We start from the raw sequence: 20,514 nt of genomic DNA on the forward strand, positions 1-20,514 counted from the left end.
ACTGGTTGAAATATTTGGCATTTAGCAGGTAAGTGGTGGACAATGAGTGTTATAAATCTTTCAATGCATGGAATAGTTCCATGAACAACCACGACAAAAAGTGTTCCATGGTTTGCACAATTTCCAAAAGTCCCAAAATACATTAATATGGATATAAAAACTTTTTATAAACATCTGAGCCAATATCTTAACTTCATTTTACACACAAAATATTTTTATAAAATTTTAATAATCATTGGGTTTTCCAGGAATTAAACTTTCATGTTAATCAAGGACATAATATGTTATATTCAGAAATGTATTAAAATTTGTTAACCATAATGGAAAATCATATCATCCTACTTGAATTTCTAATAAGAAACTACTATAATCAGTCTCCATATAGAGCTGCCAAGCCTGTGTTCAATAACTTTGTTTCAAGTAAACATATATACATATAATATAGTTGGTATCAGACTTACCTGCCCAGTAATAAACACACTTAATTCTCTTCTATGAAATAGATGTAGTACCGATAATTTTACAGATGAGAAAACTAGGGCACAAAAACTTCTAAATAAGTTAGAGAAGAGTTAGACCCAAGGTTCCCATTCCAAGGATAGTGCTCTGAATATATCAAAGCATCAACTATACTGACTGCCATTAACAATCTCAGTGATCCTTGGCAAATTGCATTAAGTGGCTAAGTTTCTCACAACTACAAGAAGAAAGGTTTGAACTAATTGACCTTTAACATTCTTGCTGGCTCCAAACACCTACCATCATATAAATTTATGAGTATAATGACAGGTTCAGTAGGTTAATTTTCACTAATAATAACAAGCAAAGTAATTTGACATTGCGCTTCTCAACTCATTGACATGTTTATATGATTATCTTAAGTGCCCTTTGAATAGTTGGCAAAGGATACTTTAAAATCACAACACTTTACTTTAGACCAAAGATTGTCTCTACGATTTAGGTTTCTTTCTTACCTTACACGTTCTTTTTCTGATGCCTTATGTGTATGTATATGCAATATTCAAAGGGATAAATGTGTGCATATTAGTGTATAATTGTAATAAAATGGCATCTCATAATCCACTTTACCAAAGGTGGTGCCTAGCCTATGATAAGACCCAAGAATGTTCAATATATTTAGGTCAATGCCAGTCATATAGAACATGCAAATATATATTTATGGAATGAATATAGAAATGAATGAATGAATACTTTCAATAGAAACTATTATTAATTAAAACCCCATTTTTCCAAGGCCTGAGGTTAAATACTTCAAACTTGTTTTGTGCGCTCATCCTATTGATAGTGATGCTATCGATTAGGAATGCGGGGGGCACTCGGCCCTCACTTGTCGGCTGCCAATGCCTGGGACACTCACCTACCCGCTGGGAATGCCTGGGGCAGTCATGTGGGCCGGTGCTAACCTCTGGAGAGCCCTTACAGGCATTTCCCCAAGCCAGTGTTGCCATTGGAACTGTCCCAGAACTGTCCCCTGTGGTTTTTATTATGATTGTAAGATGCACCTCAGTGAAAAAGCAAGTTCTTGTTTTGTTTTGTTTTAACCCAGGTTCTGGCAGACACAGGACAGGCCACACAGGCTGCATCTCAGGTAAAGTGAGAGCAGACCTAGAGTTATGGCTTTATTGAGATGGAGGGGGTGGTGTCTAGGGTTTCTTGGATTCACTCTGTTGGTGAATTTAAAACACACCAGCCAGCGAAGCTAAAGAGTGGGAAGGGAAAAGCAGGGTCACACAAAAGGTCGGTCATCTAGGTCAACCAAGGCTTTCTGAAAAGGGGAACTTCGGGTGGGTCAGCCTAGTTGTGTAGCTGGCAGTGTGTTTATTAAGGATAAATATCTTTGAAATGAATGCCTTGACACTCAAAAATTTATGTTGGGCACTTATATTGCAATCAAAAAAGCTAATTGTCAGGCACTCACACTGCACACTTCCACAAAAATCCTGACAAATACTAACCTTGTCCTTTAGCCTCAGGAGGGTTAATGATACTCTCCTAGGATACATAGCAGTTAAGTGGCAGAACCTGTGTTTGAGTCTAGGTCTGTCTTTTGCCAATGTTCTTCTTACTCGTTCCACACAATAAGCAGTATTAAGTTTTCTATTTTCTAATAGAATATTTTAAAAGTGTGCCCCACAACCATATTTATTGTATTGCTATCCTGTGTATTTAAGTGAATATGTGGTAAATATTTAAATTTTATGACTAATTGGATTTTTTGTTTTTGCATGTTGCAGATGCAGCTGTTCTGTTTACATGGACCGATTCTATATCCTCAGTGTTGAAGATTGCTTAGGAAACCAGAGTACATCAGTACATGACCTCTGCTTGGTCCATTAGCACAACTGCAACTGTAGCTGTCTGCAAAGATATGAACAGAACATCTGTGAAACAGAAACTGAAGATTGTAAATCTGTGCCCTGCAAAAATGGAGCAATCGACATACATTTAAGTGGCTATTTCTTCTGCAGATATATCCCAGGATTTACAGGCAACTATTTCTGAGAAATCAAATTCTCTAGTGGATAATGTTAATACATTTATTTAACATATCTCAAATGTATCTAATGATTGGTATGGTAGCCTGCTTTCTCATTTAGCAAAGAAGAAATATCTTCACTTGGACAAATAGGATTGGTTCTTTGGGCAGTTACATTGCTGACTACACAGCCTTGGCTCATGCATATGAGGCTAAAAAGTCCAGGCTGAACCATAGAGAATATGATATATATGGCAAAGATCTGAGGAGAAAAACAGGCAGCCTTAACCTCCCAATAATTTCGCCTAAACAGCTACAGTATTGCCCTTCAACCTCCTCTTTGGCTGCCAAGCACACTGAGTGCTTAGATTAAAAATAAAACTTAATTTCAGTATTTTCCAGGTCAGTTTAAAGCTCATTAGTAAGATTTAAAAAATTCCATAAAACCACAAACATACTATATCCTCTGTAAAGTCATAGAAGATGATACTCACAGTGGCTATGTGGTAAAAGGCATCTTTTCATATAAAAATTGCAGAAATTAAGCATTCAAATTTATGTTGTTTGAGATTTTATGCTTGGTCTTACATTGAAATGATTATTAATAATCATTTCAAAACTTCTTTATTTTAATTGCTTTATAAAAAGTAGTATGGAGGCCACACAGAAGAAAATAATATTGTCACTTTTAAACCACACCTAACTTTAAGTAAAATAATGAAAAAAAAGTTCTGTGCAACTTGATATCCCCTTTTATTAAGCAAACCCAACTCTAAACTTATTTGGATTTCCATCTAAAAATAAAAAAATATTTTTACCTATTTTATATTTAAAGTAATATCCTGAAGGTTTTGGAAGCAATTTAAAAAGATAAGGTCCAAGAATAGAATGGTGATATAATTGGAATAAATGTACAGCCATCCAATTTAGTTGTTTTTTTAATGAAAATATAGTTGTATGAATTCTGTAAGCTTGCTAAAAAGTTTATCCCATTACTTCACATTTCACATTTCAAACATGTTCTTAGTAAAAATAAAATAGCATAAAATGCGCTAGTATTGTTGAAACATAGGTATCTGCCTTAGGGAAAAACAAATACGTATATACACCTGTTTTGTAAACACAGGATATCCTCCAAAATTCAGTGAAAATATATTAAGCATGAACTGTACATAAAATGGAATAGAGTGGAATTTAACTCCTCTTAATACCGTTACTAAGAGAAAATGTCCTTCGATATTTGTAAAATCTGTGTGTATACGTACATACGTATGTGCACACATAATCAGTGAGCAACCTATCATTTTATATATCACGATTGTATATTCGTTGTAAATTATATGATCATTAAATATGTATTATATATATATATACACACACACATACAAACACTATATAGTTAAACCACATGTAGCACTCATCATTGAAATATAGTAGAAAATTGGTATGACTCACTCTTCAGTCGGGAATAAAAAAATTAACCCAATTTAAGATTTACCATCCTATATTATTAGGAAGGCCTATATCTTCTATGAAGTCTCTCTGTTTCTACTGAATTGCAAAGAACTCTGTGGGTTTCCTCATATCTATACATTCAGTCTACTTTTAAACTCTTCATGCAGTGAAATGTGAAGAAACTGATCAGTCTCAATTTTCCCAAGGTTGCAGACTTAATCCCACTGAAAGCAGATTATTTTGGGAATAATTTAAAATCAGTTCCCCTTTTCCTCTCCACCCCCTTTCTCTCCCTCTGTCTGGCTTCTCCCTATGTCAGCTCTCTCTCCCTTCATCTGGATTCTTCCTCTATCCAGTCTCTCCTCTTCTACCTAGTTTCTTTCCCCTTTATTTTTTATATCTCCTTTCCTTTTCTCCCCTTCCATCTGGTTTCTACCCCTCTGTTTTTTCCCTTAATATAGTTTTACCACCTCCATCTATGAACTCATGCGTTTCCTATAGAAATTTATAAGGTGTTACCATACCTTTCATATGAGGTGTAATGACTTCTTTCTTTATCCCAACACCTTTTGGAGGAATTTTAGCCTTATATAGAAACTTCTAGGTTAAGTGTTATCCCTGTATATTTAGCCCAGGAGATCACAAAATTTAGTGCTCATGAGAATCATCTGGATGTTAAACCGCAGCGTGTCAGCCCTACCTCAGGTGTTTCTCATTCAGTAATTCTAGGGCTCAGTAGGTCCGAGTGATGCTAATGGTGCTGGATCATGAACCACACTTAGAGAAACACTCTTCTAAACCATTATTATATTCGTGAAGAGGCTTGGTATGGGCACGAAAATGTAAAATTCAACTTCAAATGTGGACTTCATTCAGCACAACATGAGGAACCCCTCTAGTCTAATCTCCTGGTGGCCACTAACTCCTGGAGTAAGGTGATGCCATCATATGGTAAGGCCATATACTTGGGTGGATCTTATATGATTTAAATTTAATTCCAGTGCTATCATCTGAAGTTCCCCAAAGATTTTAAAATCTGGGAGTAATTCCAGTGGATTTTTTTTCAGGCAATAGCCTTTTTGCAATTCTCTTGTTATTCATATCTATGATATTTTAGTGATGGAATCAAAGTTTTATTTATTTTTAATTTTCTTCTTTGTCAGTTTGATACTTTCAACAGTACTGGTTTCTAAAATGGTTTATAGTCAAAATAAGAGCTCTAAGCTAGTAGGATAAATTCTTATGTAGAATTATCTTTGTCTTTATTTCAAATGTTTTGGGTTTCTCCTGCTCTTAAGTAACCAAATTCTTTTCCTCCTCTTATTTATACCCTCAGTTGTCTTGATAAGAGGGAGAGGCTAGGAAGTTCTTTGATTAGCAGGAGGATCCAAGTTGTTCTATACAATTAGGCCCAGCTTTTCCCTATTTAAAATGGGCCTGAGCTAAGCCTCCTTTATAGTCTGCCTTCTTTTCAGCTGGTTTGATCATAGTAAGGGGCCCTGTCTTAAAAGAAAACTCCTTCTCTGCTGTAGTCTTATATACTGTAAATTTGACTTGCACAGCTCTCTGGTTCTCTACCCTCCCAGATGACAACTTTCTTTTCTTTAAAGTCTCAGTTACCTTGGCAATAGAAACATTTTCAAATCCCATGCATTTTTTTTTTTTACAGACTTCCTTTTCTTCTATATGTTAGTTCCTATTCCTGTAGAAATTCAGGAGTATGTTTCAGCTAAATTTGTGCTGCAGCTGGAGCCAGGTCCCTTTATACACTCTCAATTATTAATGCCTGATCATCAATATTCTAAAATATTGGCTTATATCTCAGATGGCATGCCCAGTTTGAGGTAGTATGAGTATATGTACCTTAGAACTTTGGTGAGTCTGTTCTTGTTGACAGAGCTCATTGGGGTCCACGGAAAGCCCACTTCATCCCAAATGTTTCTCTTAAACCTGGTACTGACAGAAGAAAAGTCAAAGAATTTTATGAACCCATTTTCCTTAATCAAGTCACGTATGTTTTATTTTGATTCTCCCCAAAGCATTCTAAAAGTCCCTAAGGGACAGAAAAAAAGGTGGTATACAAAGAGAAACATTCTTGGGCACATTCCTGCTTCTACTGTGTCCAGAAAGGCTAAGTCCCTGGTGTTTATCAGAGCACTCACTGCAGTGATCATACTGCCTCAGACTATCCAATCCAATTGAAAACTGAACTACTTTACACTGGGTGTTAAAAACTGACACCATTGGCTGGAATTTACCCTCAGATACTTCCTTCCAAATTCTTGTCTCCCTACTTTGAATAGAACCTGAGTTAATTTGGTCTTCATAATTACCAACTCTGTTATGACATCACAGATATTTTTACGGAAAATAAGTATTTCATTTTGTATTGTGATCATTTAAAAACACACAAATATCAACCTCAATTTTATATCTTAAGTAATTGATTTTTCATATATAACTGAGAGGAGGAATTAGGAGCTGTTATATAAGCCTGGTGCTTATATTCATGCTTTTCTCTAAATTTCACTGTGACAATGTTAGTCCTTCTCCAAAGAGATGTATCACATTTGTTTGTTTAAATTTAGTCACTGAGGTTGTGCCTTAAATCCAGTATTTCTTTTTTTGTGTGTGTGTCCTCTAAGCCAGCATGTTCAGGCTCTCATTGGAGCTGCATGCACATCCTCTCTCTTCATAAAACTTCCATTACCTTTTGTGTCTGCCCAGAGCTTTTGATATATATTATAGGATCATGTCAAACCCAGCATCATATTCAACCATGTTGGATCTTAAGCCAGGAGAGATCTATAATCAGGGAAGGGACAGGGTCTCATGACTTCAGTATATTGTGAATTTGGCTCCTCACGGAAGTGGACTTGGTTTCTCGAGCAATATAACATGAGTCTTTTAGTAAACCCAGGAGACTTATCACCAGGGACCTGATCTGTCTCTAGGAGTACGAGAGTATGGGCCATTCTGCAACATAGAACAACAATCCCTAAATTCCCAGAGGTGAGCCCCAAAATGCTTTCCTTTTGTCATTGTCAACTCCCTACTTATGTCATGGAAAAAACAACCTCCCTTATAGAAAATCAGTATTGTATTTTGTGTACATATTATTTATAACTTTTTTAGTTACATATAAATTATGAATATCACTTTATATCAATAAGATAGGTAAGTCGTCACTTTTAAGGCCTTCAAAGTATTTGCTTAAATGAATTCACCAAACCTGAAATAGAATTGCTAGATCAAAGGAAATATATATGGATTTTATTTGATTGATTTTGTTTCTGTCTTATACAACAACATTCTCTGTCCTCTTTTACACATTCACCATCAGTGTGTGAAAAATATTTTTCTCTTACACATTCACCATACCAAGTATTAAGTTTTAATTTTTTTTCCAATGTGATATGCAAAATTGTATCCCATTTTGATTTTCACTTCTTGGAGTAATAACAAGGGTTGAATATGTACAATGTGAAATTCTTCCTTTTGGGATAACTTTATAGGTTTTTTATCTGTTTTTTTTCTAATTGAATGTGTCTTATTTATTTCTTACAGTTCTTTATAATTTAAAGGCAGTTTCACTCATTATTTCCAGCGAGAGAATTGTATTATCTGCAAATAAGGGTAGTTTTTCTCTCTTTGTTCTTTTCGTATTTACTTACTTGGTTTTATGATAATGTTAATACCATTTTGTCACGTTTCTGAGATAAAGTACAATACTAATGGTTATAGTAGACATCATTTTCTTGTTCCTAAATTTCATGGGACTTTAGGTTCTGTAACCATTCTACCTGGTGTTGGCTTAATATTAAATAGATAACAAATAAGGTGGAATCTTTACATTTCTAATTTAAAAATCTTAAGAATAGGAGGTGAAGTAATAATATTGCATAATAGCCATTTGGTACAAAAATATTTACTTTTATTTACTTTTATAATTTTAAATACTTTTGAATATACACATGTACTTACAAATTGGTCTTTTATATGTGTTTTTAGAAGTTTTGTTTTCAATCTTATACTTTTATGCTTATTTTATACAAAGACATGAAAAACATTCCTTTTTACTCTGTACCCTGAAATATTTAAAATAAAATGGTCTGAAAGGATGCAAAAATTTTTATTGCTATTAATTAACAAGGTAAATATTACTCTTAGGAAGATTAGTTCTTTTTATGAATTTGTCATCACTTTCCAGGGTTTTATTGTCAATATACTAATTTATATGATGATATAATTATTAATATTAATGGCTTTAAATTTCAATTATCATATAATAATAATTTTATTTGACTTAATTTCTCAATTTTATCCTGATTTTTTTACATATGTATATGTGTTGTCTTGTGTTTTCTAATTAGCTAGAGTTTAATATAATTGTTATTTTCAAGGACCTTACTATTTATAAACTTATAATTCTCAAGTTTCCTGCTTTATATTTAATGTTTTATACATTTAACAATAGAATTCCTTTCTTTAGCTTTAGGAAACATCATAAGGTCTTGCTCTTTTTATTCTTTAATTTTTGTTTCTTTGTAATCTTTAGTAAATTTGTTATTTAATAATGAACTTTTGGAGCTATAGATTTTACTCTGGGTATTATTTTGCCTGTATTTTAGAAATTTGATATGAAGATTGTTTTATTTTTATTTTTTTATTTTCACTGCTTTCTAAGTAGACTTATTTCATGCTTGATTTCCAACTTTGTCTGTGAATCAATATGACATTTGAAGATAAGATTTCTAAGTTACTTGGTAACTTTGTTTAATCTTTGGTTCTTAATTTCTAGTGTCACTGCATCATTAATACAACATAGGGTCATCAATAATTGCTTTTTGGTATATTTTTCCTTTTTATTTTGAAAACATACAAAGAAATGAAATTGTTTTTTATAATTTTCCTAACTGTAGAGGATTACTAGTGGCTACTGGTGGCTCAAGGGAAAGTTGCTGAGAAAATTCCCTACTGTGAGGGCTTTTATAGTTTGTAATATTTTCTTGTTATTTGTTAGCAGTGTGTGCATTGAGTGCAAAAGTAATGAGTGTTGGATTCATACTGACTTAGCATATGCTAATTCTTTTAGGATAATAGTTGGATATTTAGAAATAATATAATTTGTGTATATTCTCTAAAAATTTTTTCCTATGATTTTTTTCTTTAAATATTTTTTATTGTTATGTTAATCACCATATATTACATCATTTGTTTTTGATGTAGTATTCCATGATTCATTGTTTGTGCATAACACCCAGTGCTCCACGCAGAACGTGCCCTCTTTAATACCCATAACCAGGCTAATCCATCCCCCCACCCCCCTCCCATCTATTCCTATGATTTTCATATCAGGTTAGGGATAAGAATAATCTCAAGAGATTTTTCAGGAAGAGAGATTTTTAGGTGGCATCTCAGGTGTAACATAGTCAAATGTTTGAAAGTTGTGTTGAAGAACAAAAATGTTTCAGTCTGTACACCAGACTCTCATATGGTTTTGATGTGTAGCAAATGTTGGATTCACTTCGCTATATGTCTTCATAGATATACACATACACATACGTAAATATATATGCAATATAAATGAGTTAGAGGCCTGGGCACCTGGATGGCTCAGATGGTTAAACGTCTGCCTTTGGCTCAGGTCATGATCCCAGGGTCCTGGGATTGAGTCCTGCATTGGGCTCCCTGCTCCTTAGGGAGCCTGCTTCTCCATCTGCCTCCCTCTCCCTCTCTCTGTCTCTCATGAATAAATAAATAAAATCTTAAAAAAAATAAGAGGCCCTTGTGTCAATTGTTTTTTAAATAATTTCCAAGTAGTTCTTCTAAAATTTTCCTTTTTTAATTTGAGCTATGTTGTGTAGCTCAAACTGTGTTATGTTAAGCTATGTTATGTATTTCCCAAACTTCAGTTTATCTTATAAATCATATCTTTATAAAATAAACATATTTTCCTTTTTTTTATTTATTTGACAGAGAGAGACACAGCGAGAGAGGGAACAGAAGCAGGGGGAGTGGGAGAGGGAGAAGCAGGCTTCCCACCGAGCAGGGAGCCCAATGCGGGGCTCGATCCCAGGACGCCGGGATCATGACCTGAGCTGAAGGCAGACGCTTAACAACTAAGCCACCCAGGCGCCCCTATTTTCCTTTTTAATACTTATTTCTGGGATACTCCTTTGTTTAATATTACTTTTGTCTTTTATTTGGAGATTTTAGTCCATTTATATTTAATATAATTGTTTTGTACTTGGGTTTAAATATATCCCTACATTATTTGTTTTCCATTTGTTTCATTTGTTGTATATTACATTTTTTTCTCCTTTCCTATATTCTTTTGGATGGATTATTTTCTTATTCCATTTATTCCTCTATTAAGTTGATGTTTACATATATTTTTACGATTCTTAGATACTCACCCTACAGATTATAACATTTTTAATTAGCTCAATATATTTTAATATAAATTAGTACTTGTACCACATTCCAGGAAATGCATAGGCCTTACACACTTTTACCACATTAAACCTTCCAGATAGGTGCGTATTTTTGAATATGTTGTTTTACGTATACTTAAAACTGCACAAGACATTATTGTTATCATTTTACATTGACAATATTTATTTAGATTTACCTGCATTTTACTCTTTTATTGTTGTTATTTCCTTCCTATAGCTCCAGGCTTCTAATGGCTTTCTCTTACCATATGTGTGATAATCACTATTTAGCATATCCTTTTAAGCATTTCTGCTGTGATGAATTCTCCATTTTCTGTTTGTCTAAATATATTTTTATTTCACGTTTATACTTAAAAGATATCTTATAGTAAGAGATCAGTAGATGAGTTAAATAAATGAAGTGACTGTGACTACAAATTAAATGTCTTGGCAGTGATATATTTAAAGATGTATGTCTTTGATGACATACATGCATGTATGTATATGTGCATGTATGTATCTGTCATCTATATATCTATCATGTGATATTGCTTGTCCTATAATAACTTTTACTCCTATTTATTGGTTCATATATTTTATTTTATAAAGCACATCCTGGCGCAGAAAATTTAGCAAAAGGCTCAGACAACTGAGATACCAAATGGTTCACATGAGTCATGCCACAACTTGAGCCAGGTCTTATAACATTCTCTTATATGCAAGTTTGAGGCTCATGTATTCTAATTATATTCTAAAGAACAGAAAATCGGTGTGAGATCAAAATGTTTAACAAATTAAGAAATTCAAATATTTTAATGTAATTCATAAAAATTTCCTTTAATCAAACAATTAATATACATTTAGTCTTGTTAATAATATGCTACTTTATTCATTTCCAGTTGAAATATGGTGGAAATCAAGGTAATTATGATGGGAATTATATTTCTGCCTACATTGACCCTTAGGCTTTGAGCTTGCTGAAGGTTCATCTAACCAAATGGAAGATGGGAGCCATAGACACATATTTGAGAGGTAATATTAAAGAAAAAGCTGTGGGAAAGAGGACAGTTGTTCTTTAATCTGGAAGACTCTTATTCTGTCCTTCATGGGTTTATATTTAAACTTCTTCAAAAACAGAAAAAAAAATAAACAGAAAATATGGGACTTTAGAATGGCAAAGGAATTACAGCCTTCCTGAATGTAGTGTGTGTTGTGAGGATTAGATGGCAGCTTCTTAACTTTAGTACAGCATCTTTTCTTTCAGATTCTGACTTCATTCTAAATTGTGATTTCCCCAAAACTCATTAAAATGCAAACACTATGCAAAACAATGTTTGCATAATTATAAAATAATTTACTAAATGTTGCATTTCGGGAAGAAAAAGGTTATGTGCAGGAATTTAATTAGTGGTTTGGCAACACAAAATATTCGACATTGGTTCTAATTGTAAACACATCTGGGATTTTCTCCAAAAGAACTAGATTTCTAAAGGTCAAGCATTTATATTAAAGTGTTATAAAATAACCATCTTGTAATAAGTAAGATGAGCAGCTTTTCATCAGAAGTAGTACAAATTAACTTCCCGTGGGAAATGACCCAATATATTCATTTCAACATGAGATATTTGTATTGATATATTTATCATTTATGCTGAGATCATTTTTATACTGTGGGATATTCCAAAGCAAATGGAAGTAAAAATATAAGCATGAATTTCATCCAGTCTGGGTCAAAGTAGCTAAAGGCTTTTTTTTTTCTTTTAAAGAAATGGCTTTCGGTCCTGTTTCAGCTAGAGACAATAATCTTTACAGAGCACCTTACTTCTTTTTCAGTTTCCCTATTATGTAGGTTGACATCCCATCTTCCCTTTGTCTACTTGCCCCAAATGTTATGAGAAATATTGAATGGATCTTGAGTTTCCTGAGAGAAATCCAGTATCTTAATAGAAGATGATAGTATTACTAGAGCATAAGAATCCTTTAGCTGGTTCAGACTCTACTTAATTTTATTTTTTTTTGCATTTTCCCACTGAGGTTAAAAAACCATCAGTAAACCAGCTAACAAACCAGCAGCTATCCAAACAACAACAACAAAAAACAAAATGACAAAACCCCATTAGCTATTTTTAATTGCATCAAATATCAAGAAGTCCAGGGCCATAAAGAATTTAATTTCAATGTGAAGCTACACACCATAAATAAATGTCAGCATGTTACTGATAACTTACTGTGATATTTTTCTTTTTCTTTTCATTCAAAGCATTTTTAGTTCTTTCAAAGAAAGTTATTTCCATTCATTAGTTGGAATTTTTTTTTCATTTCAATGAATCTTAAGCCTGTGGATAATATAATTTTATCTGTATTAAAGTCATCATATGTTAAGTGTTGAAGATATATGTATATTTCCATGGGTTTCTAGGTCCTAATTTTTAATTCAAAAGATGTAGAAATTCTGTTTTTAATTCAATCAGATTATGACTTGGTGTCAATAATTAGTCAATAATTTTACATGTGGGCTTAGAGAATATAATACTTGAAGGACTAAAGGCATGAAACAGTTTTTTAAAAGCCTCATGAAATGCAAAGTTACCCAAAACAAGAAATAACAAATGACAGCAGGACATGTCTACATTTGGCAGAGATTAAGATAATATATAAGGGCTATATTGTTAATTTGAAAGCATGATACATGCATACTGTATAATAATTTAATTATTAAGCAACTGAGCAATAATGGAATGAGAGTAAACAAAAATGGAGATTGAAATAAACATTTTATTATATACAGTAGAGGTTTGGAAATAACATTGTTCCAAGTAGAGTGAATTTACTGGCTGTAAAATCTAATTTGATATTTTCTGTATTTATGATACCCAACAGGCATAATAAAGAAATAGTTGGGGAGAATATTTGGGGTAGGTCAGAATTTCCTTTTCGTTTCCTGGGTACCTGACTATCCTAGGAAACATTCTTTGTTAGCCCAGGCAACCTCATGATGGGTAGAGGCCAAAGTAGTCCATGACATCATCATCCAGAATACTGTTACAAGATGTGTTAAGTTCCAGCAGTAGCTGGGGAATTTTTCTTCCTGACTTTTCTGCATATTATTATAGGTTAAATTATGTAGTTCTCAAATTCCATTCTCTTTCCATTAGGAACTGAATTAATCATGCACTCACAATTCATTTTGCTATGCCAGTAATATTTGTATGTTTACAGAATTTCCTATTACTTAATAAATTTTCTATTGGTAGGCATTACATAATTTTTTATATTTTTGTACTTTTCTAAGTTCTCTGAAAATTTCAATCTGCTGCTACATTACATAAACAAGCTTCCAAGTGCTACTGAAGGAAAGTACCTCTCCAGAATGATTATTTTTATGAATAGAAGATAACATGGATTTTCTTGCTGTCAGGGCATTTCTTAAGAGATTTCTAATCTGTACAAGCTTCAAAAATGCTGACTAAATCTAAAAAGTATTATAAAATAGCAGTAAAAATGCAGCAGAAGAAAAAAATGATTTTTTTTTATTCCTCAGAAAATGATGTGACTTCTCTATCTTCTGTTTTTTTGGTTACTTAAAGGTAATCCTGGGCTGGCCTCACAAATATGAAAATGATGATTTTTATTTTAAATTCTGTGAGAAATAAAAATGGACTAACTAGTCACAGTACAAATAGCAATAAAATGATTGCAAAGTTGTATTTCAGAGACTTAAGCCATAAAATGTATCAGAAAATGATACAGACATTTTAAATCCAATTTTCCAATTATCCATTTCTTGTTTTAAAATTTAATATATATGTTGTTAGTTTTAGAAAAGATATCTAAGTATCTACAATACCTTTCAAACTACCATTCTATTTAGTGGCTCTATAGGAATGTTGAGTTTCAGATTTTTTTTTGAAACATTTTCTTTCAAGGGAGTACATTAATGTTAGTGAGACCTTTAAACAGGAAAAAAAAAAAGGTTGACAATAGTAATCTATGTCACATCAGAAGATATGAGAGAACAGTTATTCCAGTTCACTCAGACCTAAAACATAGCCAGAAAACATCAAATACTCATGAGTGTATAAAAATGAGAGAGAGAAGAAAGTTTAGCCTGCTTTTCAGAATAACATTTCACTTTGTTTTCCTTTAATTAGGAATAGAATTCCTGTATGACTACTTTATAGATTATCTAATAGCTTACTATATGAATGCTACATAAATGTGAATTAACAAAATATATTTTGATAAGCTATAGAGTAATCCAAGTTTATTGCTTCATAAAGTCTGTCAATGTTAGGCATTTTAAAATATACCCTAACAAAATGATGCATTATATATTGATCTATCCATCTAATTATCTACCAACCTATCTATGCTTTCATACGTGTATTTATTTAATTTGATACAGGTATCAAATAAAGTCATAGGGATTAATTATATATGTAAAACCATTTAGTAAATTTGTACTTTTTATATGTATACACTAAATATGAATGATGAATGCAATTATACTAGCAAAATTTAAGCTGGATATATGTATAAGATGAGATATTGTCAAAGAAGTATAGTTGGATTTTCATTATATCATTGATATGCTAATTATAATAAGACTAACTTTATCAACTTTAGCAGAGTTATAAGCACACATAAAATTTTAGTTTTTAAAATGTTATTTGTTGTTGAGGTTATATTAATAAGTTTGTCTTGATCCAACTTAATATTCTTCCCACCATTATCCTGTACTTTTAATATCTAAATCTATGCATGTACTCTGGATTTCTATCTTTATAAGTTAGAAAACTCAAGCACTTCTTTTGCAGAGTACTGGGTCACACTTTCCGCTTCACCTTTGGGGTTCTGCTGGGATTTATGTCTAGTTATAGTTATAGAAGCAAAGAGGGTTGTTAAGTGTTGGGGTCCTAAGAAGAATTGTCATTGTCATGGATGGCAGCTTCCCCAAGGGCGTCCACTACTGTTTCCTCAGGTAATGCAGAGTTAATTTCCTAAGAAGGGAGTGGAGAGGCCCACTTTGGGGTCTCTTCCACTGGGAGAGATGAGTCATCAAATTTAGGGATTTGGTGTTCCCGGGTCTATCAGGTTCTTCCCATACAACCATATTTCCTTTCAGGATCCCATTCCTTCCCGGTTAATGTCCTCACTTTAACAGGAGACATGCTGTGAGCCTGGGAATTCAACTTGTAATTCAGCTAGTCAAAGGATGAGGCTCTATATTTGATTTTCAGCAGTCTTAGCTCTGTTGTTGGAGGACATGAGGGTCTCCTTCAAAACACAAATAGAAATGTTCAGGTGATTTATGTAACATTTTATTTGGGAATTCAAAACCTGGAACTCATCCTTTTCTTTACTCACTTTGTCTAGTGATGTTAAGAGCAGCCAGCCAGTGTCATAATATAAATTCATTCGTTTGAGCAAAATGTTTTGAAAGTACAGTATACATTGTCACCCAGATCCTTGCTTCTTATAAGTGCTTAATTAGGAGGATCCAGTGGTAACATTTTGTATGTCTCTATTGCCAGATCGCATCATGGACTATCTTTACTCTCTTTACTACGGGAAATAAAGTCATTGGCAACTTCAAATCTAATTTGATTAAAAAGCCAATTTCAGGTATTCTAGTATAAATTAAGAAAACTCATCCTTATAATTCTGTTTCGCTAGAACCACTTTCAGTACCAAAATCTGTATTGGTCAAAAGCCTCCAGAGAAACAGAATATATATGTATATATATCTCCATATGTATTCGTATATATCCATCCGTATCTATCTATCTATCCTATCATTATCTATATGTTTGTGTTTGTTGATAGATTAAGGAATTGGCTCACATGATTATGGTGGCTAACAGGTCCCACAATCTGCAGTCAGTAGGAACTTTTACAGATAATGCATTAATATAGTATACATTAATGTACTAATGTACTAAACACATTAACATCATAATGAATAAACCTGAAATTGACCTTCAGAGTTAAAATGTAGTTAGGATCAAAAGTATCTTTACATGGAAAATTACAGCTGTGTAAGAAAAACTCATTTTATGGACAAATGTAACAGATTGACATGAGCTATCCAAATTTCCAACATATGCTGAGATTAGATTGGGTTTATATGACTTATCATAAGCACATGTACATAAGGTATGTGAAGGGGAGTAATTTTAGCATAGCATACCGATCAAGGCTGGTAATATTTGTACTGTAATCTGCTAGGACTGTATATCCATCAGGAAGCTTAGATACAGGAAAGGAGAATCTACTCTGTAATGATTAAGTAGGGAAAGATTTTATTAGATAAAATGTAGCACAGAGTCTCATGAAAGCTAGAAGTCAGAGTCTATAGCTCTATAGGCAAGAATCATGTCCAACCACACCGTAGTGGCTGCAATAGGAGAAACTCAAAACTCAAGCCTGAAAAAAACAAACAGAAACAAACAAAACCAATCCTATAAAACTCAAGACTGGATGCTACACATTCTGTCAGTGTTTGTTGAAAATTATAGAAACAAATATGTCTGCCTGAATGCCTGGCGCTTGTATGAACATTGCATCCCCTTTATGTACAATTGTCGCCTCTGGTTGCTCACTTCTGATTTCAAATCTCACTTGGACATCTGATGGGTAGAACCTGAGTCATATGCATATACCCAACTGCAGGGCACTCTAAACATACGTTTTTTTTTGTTTGTTTGCTTTTAACCTCTACTTTGGGAAGCAGGACACACAACATGGGTGATTATAAAATGTAGGGAGTATGTTCAAAGACATGAAGGACAAAGATTGACTAGAGACTCTATCTGAATTATTGAGTAGGATTTGGTTACCATGCTTTAGAGCTAATATTGGCCCACAGAACTTATGAGCTTATGGAGTCAGGACAGAATGAACAGGGTGATGACAAGACTAAATAATGATTAATGGGCTTCAGTTGGAGATGATGTCTGCCTCCATATATATACTTTTTTTAATTTTTAAAATATTTGTAACATAAAAAATCAAGTGACTGATTACAAATCATGCTTCTAAACCTGCACTTCATGATCACAAGAGCTCTGAAAAGCGAAAGTTGGAGTGATGTCTGCTGAGACATGTACAGAAAATTTCTAGAAGAAGCAAGACTTTAAAAAAAATGGGGCCTAATTCTACATTTTTACATTTATGGTCTATATATTTATGATTAGATCAAGGTAAATATATATAATTATAAATTTTTAATTTAAATTCAATTAATTAGCATATAGTATATTATTAGTTTCAGAGATAGAGTTCAGTGATTCATCAGTGTTATACCCAGTGCTCATTACATCACCTGTCCTCCTTAATGCCCATCACCCAGTTGCCCCATCCCCTTGCCTCTTCACCTCCAGCAACCCTGTTTGTTTCCAATGATTAAGAGTCTCTTATAGTTAGTCTCTCTCTCTGATTTCCTCTACTGTTTTACTTTTCCCTCACTTATCCCATGATTCTCTGTTTTGTTTCTTAAATTCCACACATGAGTGAGATCATATGGTAATTGTCTTTCTTTGATTGACTTATTTCACTTAGCATAATACCCTCTAGTTCTATCCACATTGTTGCAGATGGCAAGATTTCATTCTTTTGGATGGCTGAGTAGTATTCCATTTTGTGTGTGTGTGTGTGTGTGTGTGTGTGTTTGTGTGTGTGTGAATCACATCTTTATCCATTCATTTGTCAATGGACATCTGGGCTCTTTCCATAGTTTGGCTATTGTGGACATTGCTGCTATAAACATTGGGGTGCAGGTGCCACTTCAGATCACTACATTTGTATCTTCAGGGTAAATACCTAGTAGTGCAATTGTTGTGTTATAGGGTAGCTCTATTTTCAACTCTTTAAGGAACCTCCATCCTGTTTTCCAGAGTGGCTCCACCAGCTTGCATTCCCACCAACAGTGTAAGAGGGTTCCCCTTTCTTAGCATCCTCACCAACATCTGTCATTTCCTGACTTATTAATCTTAGCCATTCTGAATGGTGTGAGGTGGTATCTCATTGTGGTTTTGATTTTTATTTCCCTTATGCCAAATGATGTTGATCATTTTTTCATGTGTCTATTGGCCATTTGGATGTCTTCCTTGGAGAAATGTCTGTTCATGTCTTCTGCCCATTTCTTGATTAGATTATTTGTTCTTTGGGTGTTGAGTTTGAGAAGTTCATTATAGATTTTGGATACTAACCCTTTATCTGGTAAGACTTCTCCCATTCTATCAGTTGTCTTTTGGTTTGTTGACAGTTTTCTTTGCTGTGTAAAGGCTTTTTATCTTGATGAAGTTCCAATAGCTCATTTTTGCCTTTGTTTCCCTTGCTTTTGGAGACAAACTTTCAGTGTTAATGACATAAATAAAGGAAATCTAAAAAGTATACTGATAATAATTGGAATAAACTATAGCTTATGTGCTAATTATGGACTAGATATTTCTGAAACTTAGATTATTATTAAATATCTGGCATTGGGGCACCTGGGTGGCTCAGTTTGTTAAGTGACTGTCTTTGGCTCAGGTCATGATCCCAGGGTCCTGGGATTGAGTCCCGCATCGGGCTCCCCGCTCAGCGGGGGACCTGCTTCTCCCTCTGACCCTCTCCCCTCTCATGCTGTCTCTCTCTCTTTATCTCAAATAAATAAATAAATAAAAATCATTAAAGAAAATAAATATCTGGCATATTCCCCTTAATTTCACTAACAAAAGTGAAATATTCTTCAAAATAAAAGGATCAAAAGCACTCATATTTGCAATTTTAAATTATTTAAGGAGACGATGAAGTACTTATATTTTGAGATCCATTTATTTTCCAAGCTATTGGGATTATTTACTTTTAAGTGAATGTCCATGTGCATCAAAATTCTGGCTGTTTAAAAAATATATACAATCTTACCCTTGTTTAAAAGTAGTGAAAACAATCTGTATTCAGATATAGCTGTGGGTTTGGAGACAAATCAGTGTTTGATAGGTGAAGTATTAATTAACCCTATTAATATACTTGGCTTAAGAAGGAGAAGACTTTCTATGCATTGATAGAGTTTTCACTAATATTCCACAGTATGCTCTGGTAAATAAGTAGGTTCAAAAATTTCATGCTATATATAACAAAATCTGGGAAGACCTAGGTCTATTTAATCTGCATTCTTGAGTTTAAGTATGGGTGATCCATTGGAGATAGCCAAAGAATAGAAGAAGAATGCAGATTAAAATGCAATTTTTTTTAAGTAGAACATTCAAAATCATTGTAGAAGTATAATTTCAATTCTATAATCTGCCTAATTCTCCCACTTTCTTCTCAGTACTGTCTTCTTCCACCATTAGCCATCCTGATTGGCTTCTTTTCTGTTGATCAGTTCATTTTTACTTATATCAATTTCCTTTTCCTTCATTTAATTTTAAATCTCTCTCTCTCTCTCTCTCTCTCTCACACACACACACACACACACACACACACACACACACACACAGTGCTCATTGCCTTATATTCTATTTTTAGATTAAAGTTATATGCCTGATTGTAAATCCACTACTGGTTACTGTTGTTATATAGAAAACGCATTTTTATTTATCCAGTGTTCATAAAAATAATGAAATAACTTTTGATCTCTCACATGCTAATTATGATACAAATCTTTAAGACTATTTTTAAGTGACTTTTTATTTTTGTCTGTTTATTAATCATTCTGGAATGTTGAAAGAGCTCTTTCTATATGTAAAGGATATTTATGCTTTATCATATTAGTTCATTGAATCTTGTTTTTGATATCATATTTTAATTTATAGGATCAGACAATATTTGATATCTGCTTTCTTATATTGTTTAAAATTTGTTCCCACCTATTACAAAACTAAATTATCTCCTTTGTATCTCTTTTGATTATTTAATGTTCCTTTCCACTTAATAATAGGCCCAAGAGATATAAAATGGATTTAGCATAATATAATATCAATGAATAATGGAATGGCTTTGTGAGAATAGCATTATTATAGACATGAAGGATGCTTACTGAATAGGTACAACCTCTTAATCATCTTTTAAAAATGGAAGCCCCATTAAAATCTTTTAAAGGCATCCTTAAATTTAACAATAGCTACATTTACTTTAAATGAA

General features: G+C 33.2%; 1 protein-coding gene across 1 annotated transcript in view; it reads left to right on the forward strand.

Moving 5' to 3' along the window:
* EYS (eyes shut homolog) overlaps positions 1 to 20,514 on the forward strand; it is a 1,577,782-nt gene that overhangs the window by 166,950 nt on the left and 1,390,318 nt on the right. The window contains 1 exon segment of the mRNA XM_027604057.2: positions 2,256 to 2,509. Within this exon segment, the coding sequence (XP_027459858.2) occupies positions 2,256 to 2,509 (254 nt within the window).

This window comes from Zalophus californianus, chromosome 7 (genome assembly GCF_009762305.2).
Source record: "Zalophus californianus isolate mZalCal1 chromosome 7, mZalCal1.pri.v2, whole genome shotgun sequence".
NCBI classification, from domain to species: domain Eukaryota; kingdom Metazoa; phylum Chordata; class Mammalia; order Carnivora; family Otariidae; genus Zalophus; species Zalophus californianus.